The sequence below is a fragment of the Mytilus trossulus genome, chromosome 9 (genome assembly GCF_036588685.1).
Source record: "Mytilus trossulus isolate FHL-02 chromosome 9, PNRI_Mtr1.1.1.hap1, whole genome shotgun sequence".
Taxonomy (NCBI): Eukaryota; Metazoa; Mollusca; class Bivalvia; order Mytilida; family Mytilidae; genus Mytilus; species Mytilus trossulus.
In genome coordinates, this window is record NC_086381.1 from 4,704,330 (window position 1) to 4,728,667 (window position 24,338).

Genomic DNA, 24,338 nt, shown 5'->3' on the forward strand with positions numbered 1-24,338 from the left:
AATTGTTATTTAGAAGTTGTATGGGGTATAAATACTAAAAGAGCATCATAATATGTTGTGAATCACAGAAATAACGTACCTAATGATGTAAGGGCTGCCTTAGCTTGGTCCTGGACTGTAGTAGACCTATCAGTCTGACAAATATAGGCCAATCTGTCTATACTCTCTGTAGCCTAAAAAACAGACAAATTTTATCATTCAAATTGGTCAATATTGTCATATTTATAAATTCTCACCTGTTTGATGACATGTTAATAAATGTGAATAATATCAAATGAGACGTTATCAGTATGTTGTGTCTGTGGTATAATTGTTACTTGAATAATACCCTATATAATAAAAATAACTCCTTAATTTTGCTTGCTTGCTATAACCTAAAATATCTGTACAGCTTTACAAGGACGAGGGATGTTAGGTGTTATCAACAATGTATTTACTAAAGGTCAAGGCTATTACCTCTAATATCTGTAGAGCTTTACAAAAACCTGCTCTGATCTCAGATTAAGGACCAGGAGTGTAATGTGTTATCAACAATGTATTTACTAAAGGTCAAGGCTATTACCTCTAATATCTGTAGAGCTTTACAAAAACCTGCTCTGATCTCAGATTAAGGACCAGGAGTGTAATGTGTTATCAACAATGTATTTATTAAAGGTCAAGGCTATTACCTCTAATATCTGTAGAGCTTTACAAAAACCTGCTCTGATCTCAGATTAAGGACCAGGAGTGTAATGTGTTATCAACAATGTATTTGCTAAAGGCCAAGGCTCTTACTTCTAATATCTGTAGAGCTTTACAAAAACCTGCTCTGATCTCAGATTAAGGACCAGGAGTGTAATGTGTTATCAACAATGTATTTACTAAAGGTCAAGGCTATTACCTCTAATATCTGTAGAGCTTTAAAAAAAACCTGCTCTGATCTCAGATTAAGGACCAGGAGTGTAATGTGTTATCAACAATATATTTACTAAAGGTCAAGGCTATTACCTCTAATATCTGTAGAGCTTTACAAGAACCTGCTCTGATCTCAGAAGTCTTATCTTCTAAACCTTCAGCAAATACAACTAAAGCCTGTAAAATAATATTGTATATAATAAAATATAATGTTACAAGAGGAAGGTTTCCACATTAAAGGATTGATTCAAAATGAAAATAAATAGGTTACCTGGATGTCTGGTAGGTATTGTTTGTTGTTGCAATGATTATGTTTATTTTAAAACGCTAATCTTTATGTTATATGTATAAACAAGAATGTGTCAATAATACATGGATGCCCCTGTTAAACTATCATTTTCTAATATGTGACGAGTGAACCAACACCTTCTAACGGAAAAGCTGGTAGAGTAACCGGTATCCATCTTGGTTACTCTACCAGCTTTTCCGTTAGAAGGTGTTGGTTCACTCATCACATATTATTTATTTTTCTGTGAATCCCTGCATCTGCACACAATCCACCTTAGCCGTCCTGCGTTGTAGTTACAACCGTCAGCCTCATGTCTACCGACCAGTTCCATTCTACCACCAACCTCACTGAAGAAACCGCCCATACCTCGAAGAAAAGAAAAACCCGCAACGAAGATATGGAGGATAATACAACCGCACCCGCTCCTACTACGATAACCATCCAAGAGAAAAACTTAGCCCACTTTAGAACCTTACGGAAATTGAACATTAAATTCATCCGCAGCCAGAACCACCTACAATACCTCGAACACATCTACCAAGATTTACAATTCCCAGAATTGCGGCAATCATACACCTTTTACTAATTCAATGGAAGCAGAACCTCCCTCGGAGCGAAGCCAGATGAATTGGTACGGGATGGCCAATGGGGTGTTGTCCAATTTGGAAATGAACTGACATTTTATGAGCCACTTCCATCATTTCTACAATATTACCACTAGAAAACTTAACTTTTATTCTTGCTACATTATGAACACTATTTTAAATTTTCACTTTCACTTTTATTCTTTTACATCATAATTAATACAACCGCATTATATACACTATGAACATGTAAACTCTGTAATATTGTCCTGATGACGCCGCATTAGCGGCGAAACATGTCGACTCAATAAAACTATCACCTTGCGGTAACCCAGATGTTGTTGTCTCTACATATTATATATCATTTTCTAAGTTAAGTAGACCATGAAATTGGGGTCAAAACTCTAGAATTAGAAAGATCATATCGTAGGGAACATGTGTACTATGTTTAAAGTTCATGTGACATCAACTTCATCAAAAACTACCTTGTCCAAATATTTTAACCTGAAGCGAGACAGCGTTTCTATATATATGCTATGTGGGTTTTTATCATGCATACATTTCAGATGTTAGTTATCAATGTTAGGATTTTATAGGTAGAGGAAGTTGGAGTAGCCTCCAAATACCACTGATTTTTTGCAGGAAATGATACATCTTTATAAGTTAAGATTGGAATGGAACATGCCTTGTGATCAACTGGGTTTTAATTCACAACCTTAGATTTGACTGGCTAGCGATAACTGAAGATAAACTACTTAGAACACTCAGCAACAGGGGCCCCACACACAGTATAAATTAGTGCTAAACTTCGGGCAATAAACTTCTTTTAATCAATCTTTAATCTTTAATTGCTTCTAAATTATTTTGTTTAACTTTTTTGTAGTTTTTACACTAACCTTATCTCGTGATTCTTTGTTCTTGTTAATTTTTCTTAAATAGGATTCTGTAAAGAAAAATTCAACATATATAAATGACTAAGGAAATACACCATTCAATGTTATTGTTATTTATTTATTTATTCATGTCAATTTACTTTTGTACAAATTCAGAAATTATTGCAAAGGTTCTTATTGATGTGATCAGAGGCCTCACAAAGGTTATTACTGATGTGATCAGAGGCCTAACAAAGGTTCTTATTGATGTGATCAGAGGCCTCACAAAGGTTCTTACTGATGTGATCAGAGGCCTCACAAAGGTTCTTACTGATGTGATCAGAGGCCTCATAAAGGTTCTTATTGATGTGACCAGAGGCCTCACAAAGGTTGTTATTGATGTGATCAGAGGCCTCACAAAGGTTGTTATTGATGTGATCAGAGGCCTCATAAAGGTTGCTATTGATGAGACCAGAGGCCTCACAAAGGTCGTTATTGATGTTATCAGGGGCCTCACAAAGGTTGTTATTGATGTGATCAGAGGCCTCAAACGATTTTCAAACACGCAATTTTACACCAACAATGAAAACCTTCTATCCTTTACGGGTAGACTTTATATAGATAAATTAAGTGATATAAGAAAAGCAAAATGAGTATGTTAAATTTGATGTATGCCTTTTTGTGCTTCTTCGTTACATTTGTTGTTTATATAGTGATGCACGTATGTATGCCCTCATACTTTGAACAACAAAATTATTTTTACGTCTACCTGTGCCAATTTCAAACGCGCAATTTTACACCAGCAATGAAAACCTTCTATCCTTTACGGGTAGACTTTATATAGATAAATTAAGTAGTCTAAGAAAAGCATAATGAGTATGTTAAATTTGATGTATGCCTTTTTGTGCTTTTTCGTTACATTTGTTGTTTTTATAGTGATATTAAAATGATAACACAATATTGACTGCTGTACCCCTATTTTTGACATTTGTACCTTTTGAGTATTATTGCAAAGGTTCTTATTGATGTGATCAGGGGCCTCACAAAGGTTGTTATTGATGTGATCAGGGGCCTCACAAAGGTTGTTATTGATGTGATCAGAGGCCTCACAAAGGTTGTTATTGCATGTGATCAGAGGCCTAACAAAGGTTCTTATTGATGTGATCAGAGGCCTCACAAAGGTTCTTATTGCATGTAATCAGAGGCCTAACAAAGGTTCTTATTGATGTGATCAGAGGCCTAACAAAGGTTGTTATTGATGTGATCAGAGGCCTCACAAAGGTTGTTATTGATGTGATCAGAGGCCTCACAAAGGTTGTTATTGCATGTGATCAGAGGCCTAACATAGGTTCTTATTGATGTGATCAGAGGCCTCACAAAGGTTCTTACTGATGTGATCAGAGGCCTCACAAAGGTTCTTACTGATGTGATCAGAGGCCTCACAAAGGTTGTTACTGATGTGATCAGGGGCCTCACAAAGGTTGTTATTGATGTGATCAGAGGCCTCACAAAGGTTGTTATTGCATGTGATCAGAGGCCTAACAAAGGTTCTTATTGATGTGATCAGAGGCCTCACAAAGGTTATTATTTATGTGATCAGAGGCCTCACAAAGGTTCTTACTAATGTGATCAGAGGCCTAACAAAGGTTCTTATTGATGTGATCAGAGGCCTCACAAAGGTTCTTACTGATGTGATCAGAGGCCTCACAAAGGTTCTTACTGATGTGATCAGAGGCCTCACAAAGGTTCTTACTGATGTGATCAGAGGCCTCACAAAGGTTGTTATTGATGTGATCAGAGGCCTCACAAAGGTTGTTATTGATGTGATCAGAGGCCTCACAAAGGTTGTTATTGATGTGATCCGAGGCCTCACAAAGGTTCTGGTACAAGCAGCCACTCAGTAGGACTGTTATTTCACAATCCTACCAGTCACAAATTTTCCCTGGTCCCACGTACACCAAGTATTTTGATACATTGTAATTGGGGTAGTGCAAGATACGTACCTATATAATCAGCTATTTCTGTGTCACTTCCCATTAGAAGTACACCAAGTATTTTGATACATTGTGATTGGGGTAGTACAAGATACGTACCTATATAATCAGCTATTTCTGTGTCACTACCCATTAGAAGTACACCAAGTATTTTGATGCATTGTGGTTGGGGAAGTACATCTTTTAATTGTAATATTGTTTTTATCACAGTATCTGAATCCTCACAACATAACTTCTCAATCATGTTAACTGGAAAAGAAAATTGACAAAAATTATATATTAGAATAAAAGAAGATATGGGTTAACATCAATAAGACAGTAACTCAACATTACAAAAACTTTGAGACATTTAGAGACTTTGAGGAACATGCTTTCATAAATTTAATTTCAAGCTCCTTGTTTTGCAGTATAAAATTGGATAAAAACGGTAAAACTTTAAAGAAAACATACAAAGTAATTTTTGTCACCGTATGATTTATGGTAGACTTAACCCTCTTGCTGCCAAAGGGACATTTATGGCTTCTACACACAAATCTTGTTGATTGTGTAGAACGTCAAAGGTCCATTGTAACGTCACAATACACAAGGGCACTGACAACGTCAAAATACGGCGTCAAAAGGACGATTTTGGGCGGGAATGTAACAAACTGAATAAAATGCTTTAAAAGTATATTTAAAACGGATGTCAAGAAATGATACAGGACCATAAGCTTGTTAGTACTATAATACCAACTTATGTATCGCGTTTACTGATTATCTAGTTCGTCATTTTTATGTAAAATGTTGCATTCTATCGAGAAATTTTATTTACGTTTTTTTCGTACATCTATAAATCAAAATATCTCATATAAATCAATAATCGAATTCCTAATAAATAATCATCAAAAAGGTAACTGTTATGCTTAATTACGTGAAATATAAATATTCATACACGCCTTATTTAAAAGAACTGGATAATTTATTTAGGGTTCAAATGCCACGATTGAAATCTCAGTTAGGATTTTTTTTTGTAAAAGTACACACATGTTAACCAATGTACTTGTATTGCCATACGATATTAAAATACATTTTAAACCTGTTTTATCATGGAAGCACTGACTTTAAAATATTTATTTTCTTTCAAAATGGGGATCTTAAATTAGTAGTAGACACAATAATTTCTATTCATATCATAGATATCCTTTCCCAGTGGCAACCTCTTTTTTTTTGCATTCACCACAGATCTTTTATTTTGTAGGACCCACTGAGCAATATATTTATTGTATATTGAATTTCAGACGTCCTTAATATTGCATGAAATATTTGCCGCTGAACGTTGAGAAGAGAACAATTTATCAATTAACAGATTTTAAAGATATTTTGTATATGTCAATTATAGTGTGTACTTTATCATATTAAATGAAAATGAATTATTATTGATTCAGATTCACTTGTAGACAATAGAACTTATTTTAATTTAAGAGAATTTCTTCCCTCGTTTTTACTATGGTTTTTTATTCGTATTCTCTAAATTTTTTAGCAATAAGTGGTCAACAAAATAATAATAAACATGGTTACAAAATAAGAAAAATTAATATGGATAATAATTTAAATAAAAAAATATATCCTCGCCTACCGAAACATGATTGAAATCATGATAATTTTAATCTGACACGTTTGATACTTTACAACAAGAAGTAGTTCATAGAATCATAGAACAGCTGCTCGGAGATTTTATTTATTTTTATTAATTTGTACACGCTTTATTTTTATTTTCATTTTCATTGGGTGTGGTTGTTTTGCCGTTTATATAATGATTCGAAAGGGTGTTTTTTTAAGGTATTTACCAATTACCTATTATATTAAAGAAAACGAGAATAAATATTTCAGTATTTTATAGGTGGTTAAGACTCGTTTATGCATTTCACTTGACAAAGATAAAACAAAGTCGCCTTCAAAGCTAGTATACCAATTGGTATATTATTTTCACTTTATTTTAAGACAAGAAAGATAAAAAAAGATATATTCCAAGGTTAACAGTTATATTTTTAAAAAATTTGGTATTTAAAACATCGTTTATGACAATCTTAGAGCAATAACTTCCGTAAAACTACTTATACATGGCTTTTCATAATTACGGCTACATTAACGCGGGAAAAACTATGGACGGCGGGAAAGCGCAGTTCTACAGAGAGGCACAAGTTTTGCAACGTCACAGATAAGAAACGTCAAGATGCTTTTGGCGTGACAAAGCAAGAAAAAAACTCGGCAGCAAGAGGGTTAAGGTAACTTATAGAACAAACAATATGCCACGGCTATTTAAGCTCCCTATATTGTAAAAGTTTTGTTTATTGTTGACGGCTATATGTTTTAACTTATAGTTGCTTTTCAGTCATTTAGACTCTGTGGAAAACTGTTTCATTGCCAATCATATTTCCTCTGATTTTTATAGTCATTGATATTTTACCCTTGTAGAACAAACAATATGTTGAGGCTGTAGAACAAACAATATATCGAGGCTATGTCGTTGATATTTTACCCTTGTAGAACAAACAATATGTCAAGGCTATGTTGTTGATATTTTACCCTTGTAGAACAAACAATATGTCAAGGCTATGTCATTGATAGTGTAACCTTATAGAACAAACAATATGTCGAGGCTATGTCGTTGATATTTTACCCTTTGAACCTTCTGTCATTTGATCACATGACCTGACATACTTACTTTCACTGGCTACTGCATCAACATGTTGTAGACCACCTTCCTCTTTAAAATAGGTCATGAACTGGTGAAGCGTTACTATACAGGTGGGCTTTATAGTTTCAGGGTCATAATTTGGGACATCCAGTAACCTCATTACTAAATGACGTAACACTGAAAAAAACATAAATGTGATATTTTTATTTACTTCCATCATGTCATAAGTTTTCTAGAATAATTCATAGAAGAATTCAAATAGAGAATAATATTCAACAAGTGACCAAACAACACATTATTTACAAATGCTTGTAGCGCATGAGTTAAAAATAAGTGTTGTTATGGTCACCAGTTGAAAATATTTTTCCATATTTGAATTTTTTGATTAGTTATTTAGCTATTTATTACATTGACAATGGGATTTTTATTAGAATTTAAGTAAATAATGTAAGGATCTATATCTTTTTCTAGCATTCACAGTTGTTGTGATGTGATATCATAGAAAACGTCTTGAATTAAGTTGATGTTATATAACCAGCAGTCCTTCTTGAAAATGGAAATAAACAAACAACAAGAGCCGTGGTGTAGTGCATCAGACTACCAAAACAAAGGTTCCTGGTTTGATCCGGGACTGAATTTTCAGCTCTCCCTTGAAACCATTTGCGAGTGGTCTTGAGGAACAATGATAGTCAGTCAGAAGGGGACAATAAATGGCTAACCAGTGTTAAGAGAGAGCTATATCTCGTACATGTAACAGACACCCTTGAAGATTTCGAAAAAACAGAGCAAGTTAATGCCGCTACAAGGCAGCACTCGCACCAGCAAAGAGGAAAGAGATTAATAGAAGTTGCAATAACTTGTTTCCAAATCCATTATAAATAGATATGTATAAACGTATGCTTACATACTATTGATAGTATTTAAAAATGCTAATTAAACAGACTCAATTGAGTTAATTCCATGTGATACGTGACCTACCTCTCTTTGGGTCTCTCTCGTATTTACTACGTAGCTGAGCACCATACTTTTGATCTAAACAGGTAACCAGTTTTTCAGGCTGTATATACAGGAGATTTTGATCAGTACACCTGGCCCAAAACTCTCGTAAACTTTTATCTTCAGTTAAACTGGACATCACTAAAAAAAGTATCATATACAAATAAATAGTTTCATTTATAAGATAAGAAAACTTTATTTTGATTCGGCATAAGTACAAATTAGCAACACAAGCTCTAAGATCTGGTTTTTAATATACACATATTTTATAGTTTTTTAGTATTCAGAGTTCCTGTTGCATTGAAATATACCCCACATCTCTTTTAAGGTGGTACGTAACATTACAGGGAGATAACTCTGTAAAAATGAAAATCAAACAAGCAACATTAATTTAGTCAAGGTGTTTGGTACCACCTTAAAACCAAAGCAAAAATTATCTTTCTTTCTCTAAATCTGACTAAAGCATTTTATAGTTGAACATTATCTGAATCTTCCTTGAAATAATTGAACTATATAGAAGCCATTCTCTGTAATCTTTATACTTAAAACAAATTAACTATAGTCTAATGTTCCCTGAAATCTTACCAGACAACAAATCAATATCTGAGCCGTTCTCTGAGATCTTTATCAAACTATCTATTATATCTGCCTGTTTCTGTAGTCTATCTAAAGCATAGATTTCCCTGCATTTTAATGGACCATAAACACCAAGGCTCTGCAAATGAAAATCACTCATTAGTTTCATTGTAAATTAATAATTAGTTTGATGTGATTTCAGTGATGCAATATATGATTTTTTATTTTTATTTTATACATGTATTGTTTTTGTCATGTTTATTTTAAAATTGGTGGTATTTTTTTTTTGAGGGGGGTGAAAAAAAAAATTAATATCCAAAAATTCCAGTAATTAAAATAAACTTAAAATTCTTTACGTAAGATTAGCATAAAAGATGATATATATCTCCTCACATGTAATTTGATTTAATCAAATGTAAGACAGGATAAATTTTGAATTGACAATTATAACCTCTACTAACCTCTAGTAATCTCTCACAATAAACTAAATGATACACTAAGGCATGATCCACTTGGTCATTCTCTGTAGTCGGTGGCAACGGACTGGAACCTAAACTGGATCCAAGTTGTGTGTCTTCACTTAGGCGTTTTGCTAATGACTCAATCCCTGAGTCAGCAGTTTTGGCAGTAGAATCTGGACTAGACATGACATGGTCAAATACAGAAGCTTCACTGTAAAATAGAACATTAATGATTACTGTAAATGTAGATAGTATAGCTATGTTTTTATATATGCGAAAAATGCAACTGGGTTACACTTGCAAAAGTTTAAACTTATATGATATAAACAGGATTTTTCTGAATATTGCAAAAATTTAAATTGCATTCTCGTCTAAAATGACAAAATCGCAATAATAAATGCATGCAATAATTTCTGAATTTACATAGAGAACAAAACATGGCAAAATCTGTATCATATGTTGTATCATCCCGAGACACCAATATCAGCCCAAGGGCCTTTACGCTTTATCATATATTTCAACAGGAGAGTATATTATATGAACTGTTTTCTGATCCATAGCACTGGGTTTCCTTCAGTTCTACTTTTTTCTTGTTTTAAAAGCCTTAAAAGGACTGCTTAATTACTTATCCGAAGCACCAGGGGTAACCTTACAATTTGCGTGCTGTTGTTTTAAAAATATTTTGTTTATTATTGTATTTTTTTGTGTGTTTTGTATTTTTTATAGTTGCATGTAATTACATAATTACAAGTAGGGGTGTGATAAAGGGATGCAATAAAGGGTTCGCACCAAAGTTGCGCGATATGGATTAAACCTCAGGCTATTTATCAAATATTCAAAACTACTGTATTTACTACTTAACATATGATAAAGTATTATAATTCACATTTAAAAGCCTGATTTGATTGGTTGATATATTTTTTATATTCTCAAGTTTTATGTTTAGATAGTCTTCATTGACCATCAAAATAAACAAATTTATATCTTGCTTCCTGTTTGTTGTTTATTCATGACGATTGCATTCAATTTACTATCTTTTTAGGAGACAATAATGAAAAGAACATTTTTATGCCCCATTTATGGACATTTTGTTTTCTGATCTGTGCATCCAGTGGTTTGATTGTCTGTCCCATTTCAGGTTAAAGTTTTTGGTCAAGGTAGTTTTTAATTAAGTTGAAGTCCAATCAACTTGAGACTTAGTAAACATGTTCCCTATGATATGCTCTTTCTAATTTTTATGCCAATTTAGAGATTTACTAGTATCCAATTTTCATAGTCTACTGAACAAAGGAAATGATAGTGCGGATGGGGTGGATCCGTGTATTTGGAACATATTTTTCTGTATTATAAACTAAATAACACATAACTGCAAGGGTGAGAATGCAGATTGTTATCCCTCAGAAAAGCATTGTCAATCAAGCCAAAGACTCATTTGACTATAAACAATCTACTCTATCATCCACTCCCCTACGTATAATTTATATAATATAATTAAACAGATAATTACACATGGAATGTTTTTAATTGTGTTAAATCTTACTGATGATTTTCTGTATCGCCATTCTCTTCTTCTGTATTCAGAAAATCAAACGCACCCAAAGCACTTTCTATAGAAATACTTATACTAGAAGATCTGGAACTGCATCTTGAATGTTTCTAAAAATAGAAATAAACATGTTGTATGTAAATAGTTCCTTTAAATGTATTTCTCTAAATATTGTGCTATTTTCACATTTCTGAGCTGTGTGAGAAAATATTTCTCATCACTAATGAAATATCTGTTATCAGCAAGTGATTGGTCGACTTGACATTTACTTGATTTCTTCTGACTTTTAGTATAGTGAAGTCCTGAAAAAAGATGACCATGCCTGATGACATCACATAAAAAGAGCTCAACATTTTGCACATGTTTGAAAAGGAAGGATAAAAATCATAAGAGAAACAGATGCCACCACTATAACTAGTGTACTATCATATTTCTTCACTCTCAACAGTTAAATTTTACTTAATTTTAAAAATAGTTTGGCAAGCGTTGAACTTTAAATATTATAATTTAATTGTCTCGAGTGGAGAAAAATGGTAATACACTTGTTGCAGTGATGGAATCTATAATGTAATAAACTACTTTGTAAATCTAAAATATATTTAAAATATACAAAATCTAGTCTACAATTATATATTGAGCAGGAAACATTTTTTTGTCTAATTCAAGTCAACTGTCATATTTCTTTATGTGTATAATGATTATCATATGACAAAAAACATTAAATGAAATCAATTTAAAAATTGTGAATTTCTAAACATCTTTTAAGATCTATGTTCCTTACCTAATCTGAATATATGGTCCTTCTAACGAGAATTGCTGGCAATGACTTATGTAGGGAATATCTAATTATTTTCATTACATTTGTAAAATCATGGTCTGATTAAAGAACATTTCATGATTGTATGATCCTTTTTTGACAGGAATTAAAGAATCTATGCAGAAACTATTTTGTTTATACTTTGAACTATAAATGATTGATTAGACTCATGAATGTTATTTGCACACAAGTGAATTGTATCAACGGCAATCATACTTATATCCTTATTTCAAAATGAAAGTAGCATTTATTATAATGGAAATTTGTTTTCTATGGACACCAATATGTCTACAGAAAATGTCAGCCTAACTTATCACAAACTAAAGACAAAACACTTTAGAATGGTTATATTCCTTAAGATACACCAGTTCTACTGTGGATTCATTTATTTTCGTGGATATCAATTTTAGTGGATTGAAGTAAATGTGTACTTCCTTAAACATTTTAAATTGTGAACCTATATCCCAGAAATTCACACAAATTGGTATCCCATGAATAATAATGAATACATAGTAATAGTTGTTTATGAGGGGGGATATGACATTTATCAGGACTTCGGGATCGGGTATTTTTAAGCTCAGGATTTCCGGATTGACCCTTTCAGGATCCGGGAATTCTTTTTTTCCAATTTTGGTATGTCGGGATTTAACTTATTTAAATTCAGGAAATCTGAATTGATGGTTTTTAAGCCCGGGATTTTGGGATCAGGACCCCTCCTATTCCTCCTCATTTATGTTTGATAAAATTCTCTTCCATACTATTTTCAAATAAATGATAAATTCCTTACTCGTAATATTTGTTCTAACATGACAACAACATCTTCCAGTTTTTCTAACTCCCTATACTGTCCATGGTAATCCTCTAACGTTGTCATTAGACTGTGTAACACGTCCTCTACATTGGTTGGTTCATCTTTTGACAATGTCACAGTGTGACCTAATGCCACTGGGAAATGTAAATGTGAATACCACGATGATAATAATGATGATGCTGGCGAGGATGTCACTAAGGGTGATATAGAGGGCGCTGCCATTGGTTTCACAATGTCAATATTGTTATTTGTAGTAATCTCTGGAATTTCCATCACAGGTAACGGTGGCGCATGGCGTTTCATTCCTAAAGGTGAATTAGCACTAGGTACATGTATAACACTAGAAAATCCCGAGTCTCTTTGTAGGTTAAAAGAATTGTCAGAATGAACTGTACGGTACGGTGATGAGAAACTACTATGATTGCCACTCGTACGTAAAATAAAGTTATCGTCTTTGGTTGTGGTTAGATTTGGTGGTGTAGAATGGCGTCTGCTGTCGTCTGATGATAAACTTGAGTAACTGCCACTCTGTAAACAAAAATTGTAGTTGTCATAGTTATATATGAATATAAAAAGTTATACTGGGTAATAGTTATTTTAAAAACTTGGTTCTAGTGGCAAATCTTTGATTATTTCTGTTTGATTAGTTCACAACTACAATGGCCTTTGAATTTTTAATGTCTTGACATTTTGTATAGACCTACGGTATATTGTAGAAGACTAAATATTGCTCTCAAGATCTTTTTTTTTGTGATTTGTAGTTTGGAGGTGTTTCACCGATGAATACTCAATATAACTGTTAATTCATTTGAGAAAGCTAGAGTGCCTAACTTTGGTAGGAAAACTAACAATCCACATTTTATATTGTAAATTCATTAGTATTCCTTGGATACCAATTTTCATGGTTACATGTGAACCAAGAATTCAAATGTTCAACCAATAAAATATTTTCAATAGGCTTTGTATACATGGTATACAGAGATTGTTTAAACCTCAAAATCAAATATCCATGAATATACAAGTTTTCAGCAATTCATTAAAAAATGATATCCACAGTTATCAAAATTGAATTCAAAGCACATGCCACAAGGAAGCATACCTGCTAACTGTCACTATTTGCGGGGGATTTCCCCCATGGAAGCTCCCAAATGGAAATTTTGAAAGAGCAATTTTGTCCACAATTTTAAACAAAATAATGAATATTAAATTGGCTATAGGCTTGTAAAAGTATGAAGAAGCCAAAAAACAACATTAAAATGTTTTTGAAGGCCACTTTGAAGGTTTTGTAGGACAATAAGAGCCATCTTGCAAGTAAAACACCAATGGGCATTTTGAAAAGTTGGCAGGTATGAGCAAGTTTCAAACTTACAACCTCTGTGTTGACAGGCTAGTAAAACAGTACACTATGAGAACCATCAAGATCCCTACTGCTGTAAGAGAACAAATCGTAAGTTCTTGTACAAGGTAAATCATTTTAATTGGACAAGTAATAAATGTGCTATCCAATCAAAACAAGGTAATGGATATTAGACTAGTTAGAAAATCTGAAAGTTTGACATAATTAATATCTTACCAGTTCTCCATTCAGAGCCAACACAGATACGGGTCTCTTCCTTGGAGTAGATTGTGGTCGGCTGGGGACATCGAAATATGACATTGCTTCCTCCACACCTTCTAAAGGACTGAAATATGATAAAATTACAATTTAGTTTGACACACCTTCTAAAAGACTGGAATATGATAAAAGTACAATTTAGTTTGACATACAAAGCTTGTCTTTTCCCCTAAGTTCTTGGAAACGAAGGTATACTAATCACTTTTAGTTATTTTTATGTTTATGTTATAAATATAAGCAATGTCAAATTACCTCATTTGCATATTGTTCATTTGTTGGCAATTAAATAACAAGGTTAATAAGAGAAAATTTTTCAATTTCTAAACTTTATAATTTTGTTTTATGACTATAGTTCAACTTTGATTCATTAGAAAATAAAACAGGATTCATATTTTTTTTTTAAAGAGTCCCTACCTGTATGAGCCTGGCTATTCCATGTGATTTTTACACTGAGTTTAAAAGAACCATCCATTGACAATGATGCTGTTTTGACCTCTGACCTTTATACTAACTTCCATGTGATTATTGCACTGAGTTTAAGAGAACCATTGGTATTGATGCTGTTTTGACCTTTGAACTTTATACTTACTTCCATGTGATGATTACACTGAGTTTAAGAGAACCATTGGTATTGATGCTGTTTTGACCTTTGAACTTTATACTTACTTCCATGTGATGATTACACTGAGTTTAAGAGAACCCTTGGTATTGATGCTGTTTTGACCTCTGACCTTTATACTTACTTCCATGTGATGATTACACTGAGTTTAAGAGAACCATTGGTATTGATGCTGTTTTGACCTCTGACCTTTATACTTACTTCCATGTGATGATTACACTGAGTTTAAGAGAACCATTGGTATTGATGCTGTTTTGACCTCTGACCTTTATACTTACTTCCATGTGATGATTACACTGAGTTTAAGAGAACCATTGGTATTGATGCTGACTGTCATTAACTGTGGATTACAAGAGAACAAATCCTTCGTCTCACATGTTTTTTGTCCTAATATCACAGACTTAAAGCTTCTTACTTCTACTCCCTGAAAAATAGAAACAAAATATAAAATAACAATGGCTTGGAGTATGTTTGTTCAACAATAAAGTATGGCTTCTTTTATGTATTATTTAACAGTTCAAATATGGTTAATAGAAGTGATGCTATTCATTGTATACCAAACGGTAATTATCTCCCTTCTTCATTGAAGGTAGATAGCAATGGCACTTCTCTCTACAAAACACCAAATGACACAGGAATTACCATCTATATGTCACGGTACAGCTTTCAACAATGAGCAAAGCCCATACTGCTTAGTCCTCTATAACACATCCCAAAAAGACAAATGTATAACAATTCAAATGAGAAATCAAACAGTCTAATTTGTGTGTATTGCACTTGGATTTTTAGCTTTTTGTTCTCAGACAGCAAACAAATTTTTTTTCCACTGTGAACAACTGTATAAAGTAATAGAAATTCTTTGAAATATAAGTTCTGAGCAGTTTTATAAGTGGAAACAAATTTCAAAGATAACAACTATTGTGAAATGGAAATTAAGAAATGCAACCTCTATGAAAATGACCCAAATTATTTCTGTAAACAAATATATTTTTGACCTAAATCCCAATATATAAATTTGGTCAATAATCTTTCATTTTTTGTCATGACTGGTAAATATGACTAATTGGAGAACCTTGGTGAAAACAATATGTATACCTTTTAATGTTTTATACATATTTTGTTTTGTTAGGTGAGTTGTCTCATTGACATTTGTAAGGACATCTGTATAGTATTAAGGAGGCTCGAGGGTATAAGAATTTCAGAAAAAAATAAAACATTTGTTTTTCAATACAAATTTTATTTGTTACCTTTTGTAGTTGTTACTTTATCATAGGGTACAAAAATCATTCAAAAAAATCAATTCGTGTTGGCCCCGGATGACTTTTAAAATGTATACATCATTGAAAAAGTTCCAAATTATCTCCCTTTGGTGGAAAAATGCCATTTTTTGGCTTTAAAATTGAAATATCTTTTTCAACTCATCAGTGACCTATATTTTTTAATATAATTTCCACATAAGCTGTACTTAAACTAAATTATTGTAAAATTTTAGCGATTTCTGTAATAAATTTCTTTTTTTTATTTCGATATTAACTTTATTTCTCCTATTACTTCAACAGAAAAAACCCACTTTTACAAAAATATATGCTTCTTTCGAATGCAGATTGTGAGCGCAAATGAAAGGTGACCCCACTTTTTTATTTTATTTTTCTATAAACTTTTAGATAAAGTTCATTTATAGAAAAATATAGAGAAATCCTATATAAATGATTTAGACCCGCGAACCCCCTTAAAGACTATTTGTTGAACTTTTGATGTCTTGTTTTGTTGTTGGGTTGTTATCTGTGTAATATTTACGATAACATACTGACCTTTGAATGTCTTGTTTTGTGTGTGTTGTTGGGCTGTGGTCTTATTGTCATATATTCAACACCTCCTTTTATTCATACCCCCCCCCCCCCCCCCACTAACTTGTGTATTTACCTTTATATGAAGCCCATCCCCAATGACAGATTTAAATGTATATTCTGGGTTCTCCCATCTCTGGTTTCCCGTTTTTTCCACTCTGCCACGTGAGCGCCACTTCTGTGATCCATGTCGCAGAGTAATATCAAACACGTCTCCTGGACATAGCCTAGCAAAGCCTGCCATACCTGTATACAACACGATGAAATATTAAACATGCCTCAAAATATTCACATCTTCAAACCCTGCAATTGTTTGCACCTGTCCCAAGTCAGGAACATGATGTTCAGCAGTTGCTGTTTATTGATGTGGTTTGTAAGTGTTTCTCATTTCTCGTTTTTATATAGATGAGAATGTTGGTTTTCCTGTTTTACTGGTTTTACACTATTCATTATAAGGGCCCTTTATAGGTTGCTGTTTGGTGTGATCCAATGCACCCTTCTATGGCCAATAATGGTTTACTTTTACAATAGTGACTTGAATGAGAGAGTTGTTTAACTGACACCCATACCTCATCTACTTATAACTATACACCTTAATATCTCTAAGTTAAGAATCCAGCTTAAGTACTATTAAAAGTATATAAAGATCAGGAAAATATTTATTGTGATCTTTGGAACTGTGCTTTTTATGCTGCCTAAAATTGATTTTGATATAAACTAGCTTCAATTAAGATCCTAAGTACAGTGCCAATTCTGAAGCTGATTTTTCAGGGTTTTCTAAATATGGAAAGTTTGCTACCATTTCAACTTTCTGTTTGAAAATCTTACCTTTAATTCTACAATGGAATGTTCCCATCATAGCCTCTAACTGAAAATCTTACCTTTAATTCTGCAATGGAATGTTCCCATCATAGCCTCTAACTGAGCTTCTATGGCACACATTGTCTACAATGAATTACAATGAAATAATCACTTAATGTTTCAATATTAATTTCTGAGTTTGTTATGTAGAAAGAAAATTATTAGCTCATGTATCTAAGCATCCACATAAAATTCCATTGTTACTGTCCACTTTATTTATATGATTGCCATAGTTTTACCAGAAAGGAAACTTTTTAAGACAACTAAGAAGAAGTATTTTTGTATACTAATTATCTAATAAAATTAAAATTAAAAACTCTGTATTAAAAAATAAAATTAAATAATAATTTAAGCAAGATTTGAATCAAAAGTGAATAAATATATGTAAGTGTCTGTACAAACCTGTATACATTCTAACATGCCATATTTAACATTACTAAGTGTGTCTTTTTGACTCGTTGGTGATGTGGTATAAGCCTTCTGTAAATTTCTGGTACCTATTAAAATATAAAGATAATTAAATCCTACTTCAGAACGGTTTGAGGGCTGTATTTACAGTCAAGGTCATTAAAAACGTGTATCATCAATTCTAGTGTCTCTGCTTGTTAGACATGTCTAGGTTATTGAATTGTTATGCTTTTGTAATTAGATTATACTTGTATTTAATGGTCAACATAACTAATAGGCAGTGTGACTGGCTCAACTCAATATCATTTAATTGTACAGAAAATGTAAATATTGTACAGTTGATTGTGTAGAAGACGAAAAACATTTTTTAATGCATTGTGAATTTTATTCAGATCTGCGATATGATCTTTTTATGAAAGCAATTGCAATTAACCCAACTTTACGATTTTAATCATGATGACAAATTTATCTTTCTGATGTCACATGACTGTATACAATCCTTTTTAGCAAAATCTTTATATTTTATGTTTAACCGCAGAAAATATTGTGTATAACAGATTTTTTTTTTTTTAAATGTGATGTAAAAGTTTTATTTATTCATTTGTAAATGAATGTTATAATAAGTTTTAAAGCAAAAGTGTCTCATAAGTCAGTCATGGCTGGATACCGATATTTTAACTTCGATTTAAATTCTTATTTGTATTTTCATACTTATATTATTATGTATGATATTGTTCAGTATTGGTATGTGACACTATAATAAAATATATTCTGTCTGTCTGTCTGTCTGTCTTAATGTGATGCTGCATAAAAGAATCACCAATCAATCATATTCTAATGAGTGTAGTATAGCTCTTTTATTCAGTCTGTTTTGGACACATCTCCTCATGAACTCACATATATATCCTTGCCTTTCATGCCTTTCAAATGTTCGGGTCTCAACATGTCTGACATTGATGCCAGATTCAGACAACATTAATGAAAGTGTTTACTTTATTTAGTGTATTTTACCTTCTCTTAGTTGTTGTTGTACCATATAACAATCATGTAATTCTTCAATCTGAAAAATAAAAACAATAAATTGTAATTTTGTTAATTAGGTCATACGAGATGTTTTGATAATTATCAATTTCTTCTTTTCAGAACTTTATATTATAAACATTCAAATACATGAGAAAGGTCCAAAAAATTGAGAATGTGTCACAAGAGACAACAACCCGTTCAAAGAGCAGAAAACAGCAGAAAGTCACCAATGGGTCTTCAACACAGCAAGAAAATCTCACACCAGAAGGTCTCCATTTGGATTGGTCCACAAAAAAAGTAAAGAAGTCCACATGTATAAGAACTTAGATTTAGATAAATAATAAAGAGTTCAACTCTTCAAATAGCTGACAGTTTGTATGGATTGGATTCCAAAGATATTTGATAACAAGAATATGTTTCAATAGTTAGTTCATTGTAACCCAAATTTAAGTCTAGACATTTAACCTGATACTGGAATGGGAGTGACACATGGACCACAAAACGTAAGGCTCCCTACAGCCATAGCTAAGGGCATAATAGAAATATGTAAAACTTTTAACTCTGTAAAATATTTACATGTTGACATTAAAAACAGCTAATGCAATAACAACAGGAAAATGAATATTTTGTATTTCCGAGAATCAGAAAAAATATAAATCATTAAAGTGTCAGGAATTCAATAATTGTTTCCTAGTCAGAATTAATGTTATTAATGAAGAGATTTTGACACGTTATTTTCAAATTATTCACTTTAAAGTCAATAAATAAACCAAATAAACCTTAATTTTTTTTCGACACAAGATTGTTTAACATGCACTCTGAATTTATCAATAACATTATAATCATTGATGAATTATTTTCATAAACCATTTGTAAACCTACACATTAATTAATACCAGGTAAAAGTCAGGTATGATTAAACAGAAATTTGAAGCACATGTCATTTGACATGTATGAAGTGATAGTATGTAGATTAAAACTAACATTACACTAAGGAAATGTGGGATTTTACACTTCTCTATGACTATCAGGGTTTCAGACAGAGACCTACCCATTTCATTGATCAATGACTACCAGAGTATCAGACAGAGACCTACCCATTTCATGGATCAATGACTATTAGAAAGCAACCCAGGTCTAAGTAAAAGTTGCCTGCCTTTCATAGTTCAATAACTATCAGAAAACAACTCATGTGACAGATTCTCCCCCATTTTATGATTCAATGACTATCAGAAAACACACAATGAGCTTAAGGCAGGGCCGATATCCATCTAATAGATGAATGACTACAAGAAAACAACCGAGGTGTTAGTTAGAGCTCCCTGCCCTTTAATGGTTCAACGACTACCAGAAAGCAACTCAGGTGCTAGTTAGAGCTGCTGGCCTTTCATGGTTTAATGACTATTAGTAAATACCCAAAGACCCAGACAGGGGCACTACCCATCACATGGTGTTTCAATGACTACCAGAAAAAAATCCAGGTGCTAGTCATAGATTCCTGCCCTTTAATGGATTAATGACTACCAGAAAACAACCCAGGTGTTAGTCAGAGCTCCCTGCCCTTTAATGGTTCAATGACTACCAGAAAACAACCCAGGTGTTAGTCAGAGCTCCCTGCCCTTTAATGATTTAATGACTACCAAAAAAACAACCCAGGTGTTAGTTAGAGCTCCCTGCCCTTTAATGGTTTGATGACTACCAGAAAACAACCCAGGTGTTAGTCGTAGATTCCTGCCCTTTAATGGATCAATGACTACCAAAAAAACAACCCAGGTGTTAGTTATAGATTCCTGCCCTTTAATGGTTCAATGACTACCAGAAAACAACACAGGTGTTAGTCAGAGCTCCCTGCCCTTTAATGATTTAATGACTACCAAAAAAACAACCCAGGTGTTAGTTAGAGCTCCCTGCCCTTTAATGGTTTGATGACTACCAGAAAACAACCCAGGTGTTAGTCGTAGATTCCTGCCCTTTAATGGATCAATGACTACCAAAAAAACAACCCAGGTGTTAGTTAGAGCTCCCTGCCCTTTAATGGTTTGATGACTACCAGAAAACAACCCAGGTGTTAGTCGTAGATTCCTGCCCTTTAATGGATCAATGACTACCAAAAAAACAACCCAGGTGTTAGTTAGAGCTCCCTGCCCTTTAATGGTTTGATGACTACCAGAAAACAACCCAGGTGTTAGTCGTAGATTCCTGCCCTTTAATGGATCAATGACTACCAAAAAAACAACCCAGGTGTTAGTTATAGATTCCTGCCCTTTAATGGTTCAATGACTACCAGAAAACAACACAGGTGTTAGTCAGAGCTCCCTGCCCTTTAATGATTTAATGACTACCAAAAAAACAACCCAGGTGTTAGTTAGAGCTCCCTGCCCTTTAATGGTTTGATGACTACCAGAAAACAACCCAGGTGTTAGTCATAGATTCCTGCCCTTTAATGGATCAATGACTACCAAAAAAACAACCCAGGTGTTAGTTAGAGCTCCCTGCCCTTTAATGGTTTGATGACTACCAGAAAACAACCCAGGTGTTAGTCATAGATTCCTGCCCTTTAATGGATCAATGACTACCAGAAAACAACACAGGTGTTAGTCAGAGCTCCCTGCCCTTTAATGGTTCAATGACTACCAGAAAACAACCCAGGTGTAAGTTGCAGATTACTGTCCTTTAATGGTTCAATGACTACCAGAAAACAACCCAGGTGTAATATGGAGATTACTGCCCTTTAATGGTTGACTTTTTGGTCTGATAACTGATGCTTATAGCATGACACTACTATATTTCCAGTAACTTGAGTATTTTATTTTCTAAATCAATACTTGGTTGCAGTGAATCCTCACATGACTAATAACAATTCTTCATATAAATGTTTTTTTATTTCTTATTGATTTCACAGGATATGTTTTCTGACTCATTTCATCTGATAAAGTGATGGTATTGTATAAAGAGAATAAAACTTCTTATTGGTTTCAATGATTTACCGTCAAATAATTACCAATTACCAATGTAAAATAAACTCTGTATTTTTGCTCATCTTTTTTCATACAACAATAAGTAAGAGAAGCTAGGTAAAACTTGGCTTCTTGGGATCATACATGTATCATTTTTTTTAGTGTAGATTATCACAGGCTTAGCAGTAGTGGATACCTAGTGAGTTCATAATTGTTTGGAATTTGAAATCTGATCCGTCAGATCCAATTTGGTATTGGACCGTAAAGTTCTCCAACTAAGCATGCTACCAAAGACTTTCAAAATGAATTTTAGCATCTCCACTACTTTTAATAATCTATTGAGCTGAACAAACATTAGGGATGATTTGTATGCTATCAAATTAGATAGTTATATGATATCTGTATTGTCTATTGATTTGTGCACTAAGTTTTTGATGTTTCATGTAATACAATTACTTGTCATGCCTATATACTATCTAATTAAGCTGATGCAGAACAAATATCTCTTATCTAACATTTAGTCACAAATCAATGGGAAAATATTACATAAGAGGCTTTTTGAATAAAATAACATAATCCGAGATATTACTCAATGTCAGACATCTATTTTTAGATGTCAGCAACAAATGAATTTATTTCCAAAATATTGCGTTTTTGTCATTTTTATCATATATTTGATATTTGTTTGAAGGGGTTATATAAAAAAATTCTCCTATAAATGTGCATGAATTATGACTCAGTTTTCCGAAACAACTTGATTCATGTGGTTTGTTTACTACAAATAACAGGGGCAGATCCAGCCATTTTAAAAAGGGGGGGGGGGGTTCCTAACCCAGGACTTAAAGGGGGGGGGGTTCCAATTACATGTCCCCATTCAAATACATTGATCGTCAAAAAAGGGGGGGGGGTTCCAACGCCTGAATAATATCTCTCTAATTCTTTTGAAAGGACTAACAGAGGTAGATTATGGGGTTAATTTCACTTGGATGAAATATCCCAGAGACAAATATATACTAGATATAGTCAATGTGCCAGACAAGAAGATTTTTGTTGCATCTCTGCCCCATGTAAAATCCTTAACTGTATTCACAAAGTTACCATTCCAACCTTCAAGTATTCATGTATGATAAAAATGCCTAGACCTTAGAATATATGTATGATAATGGTTAAAATACCAACCTTGGACAGATGAAACTCTAATCTTTTAAGGTATCTCTCTGCTGCTTTAATTTGCTGAAAAGATAAAAGAGAAATATATCATACTCACAGGTTAAATGTAATGATCCAGCTTTAGATTTTAGAGGTGACAAGAAAGTTGTCCAGAATTTCAAAAAAAAGATGGACCTAGACAAATTGTCTGATATAACTGATCTGGAGCACCACAGCTCATACAAACTTTTATCTTGAGGTTCTTGTTGCTCAATATTAAGGTTTCTGTGTAGTGTTAAAGGTGGTCTGTTTTTGTTCTTTTTTTTCCTTGTTTTTTTTTTCGTTTCCCAATGATTGATCTGCAGGGAACAATTTGTTAACCAATACCTGCCTCTAAAATTGATATTAATACATGTCCATTGTTTTATATCATAAGTTGACCTCTAGATATTTTTTTCTGTTTTTTTGTTGTTGTTGTATTGTTTGGTTTCTGTCTCATTGCTGCATTATCAAAATCTTGTATAAACTATATCCATGTGAAGTAATGGACTGTACCCCAGCATTTGTTTTAGTTTATTTACAAATACAGAAATTGTATTGTAATACGGAAAGTTAGTTGTCAGTTTTGTCAAAATTGTGGAAATGCAAAACACTCTTCTTTTAAAATCTCACATTTTGAATTTTCTATAATTTAAAAACAACAGGACTGCAAACTTAGCTTATTTTTTATCCATAAATATGACTTTTAAGCCCAAAAATGTAACCAGCAAACCATCATCTCTTAAAATCCATTGTATGTGACTAAAGTGACCTTTCAAACATGCATGTTGTATTAAGAGTTACCATGTGACATAGGTGACATTCAATCATGCATTGTGAGATATATTAGTGTACAAACAACAAAAATGTCAAAACACGAGCTCTTCATGTTAGAAATCTTGTCAACAGTAAACAAACATGCAACAAACTTCATGAACCAAATCATTATCCAAACCATATTCCAACAGGCATGCAAACAATTCAAAATACCCAAAAATCCTAAATTCAACAATCATGCAACACAAACACAAACACAAACACATAGTTTACCTTATCTGTTTCCAATAATTTACCCTGAAGAAAGTAAGGTTAATATGCAAGAGGATTAAAATGACAAGCAAAAAATGTTATTTCAGTAGTACCCTTAAATGACCTTGAGATGTGGATACTGACCTTTTCGTCATTCTGTTGGAAATATTACTCAACTTGCAATCATGCTACAACTCCATTTTTTTATTTTAAGAAAAAAATTATAGAAAAGAATTTGAAAAGAAAGGAAATGGTTAGCTGCAAAGTAGTTTAG

At 33.0% G+C, this 24,338-nt stretch overlaps 1 protein-coding gene across 12 annotated transcripts in view; it reads right to left on the minus strand.

Annotated features, from left to right (window-relative positions):
* The window catches only part of LOC134685011 (rho family-interacting cell polarization regulator 2-like), a 90,324-nt gene that overhangs the window by 18,275 nt on the left and 47,711 nt on the right, over positions 1-24,338 (minus strand). For 10 of the 12 annotated variants that reach the window (XR_010101247.1, XR_010101246.1, XM_063544344.1 and 7 more), the window contains 18 exons: positions 24,086-24,109; positions 23,027-23,080; positions 18,879-18,927; positions 17,862-17,956; positions 17,480-17,543; positions 16,675-16,844; positions 15,030-15,175; positions 14,091-14,199; positions 12,494-13,045; positions 10,884-10,999; positions 9,344-9,554; positions 8,892-9,021; positions 8,289-8,447; positions 7,338-7,487; positions 4,643-4,882; positions 2,664-2,710; positions 988-1,071; positions 80-173 (listed from right to left, as the gene is read on the minus strand). Coding sequence is in view for 10 of the 12 variants with exons in the window: in XM_063544344.1 (XP_063400414.1) it covers positions 80-173; positions 988-1,071; positions 2,664-2,710; positions 4,643-4,882; positions 7,338-7,487; positions 8,289-8,447; positions 8,892-9,021; positions 9,344-9,554; positions 10,884-10,999; positions 12,494-13,045; positions 14,091-14,199; positions 15,030-15,175; positions 16,675-16,844; positions 17,480-17,543; positions 17,862-17,956; positions 18,879-18,927; positions 23,027-23,080; positions 24,086-24,109 (2,494 nt within the window). In the remaining 2 variants the exon portion in view is untranslated. The remainder of the gene's footprint in view (positions 1-79; positions 174-987; positions 1,072-2,663; positions 2,711-4,642; positions 4,883-7,337; positions 7,488-8,288; positions 8,448-8,891; positions 9,022-9,343; positions 9,555-10,883; positions 11,000-12,493; positions 13,046-14,090; positions 14,200-15,029; positions 15,176-16,674; positions 16,845-17,479; positions 17,544-17,861; positions 17,957-18,878; positions 18,928-23,026; positions 23,081-24,085; positions 24,110-24,338) is intronic. The other 2 variants (XM_063544347.1, XM_063544345.1) reach the window with 2 other exon arrangements.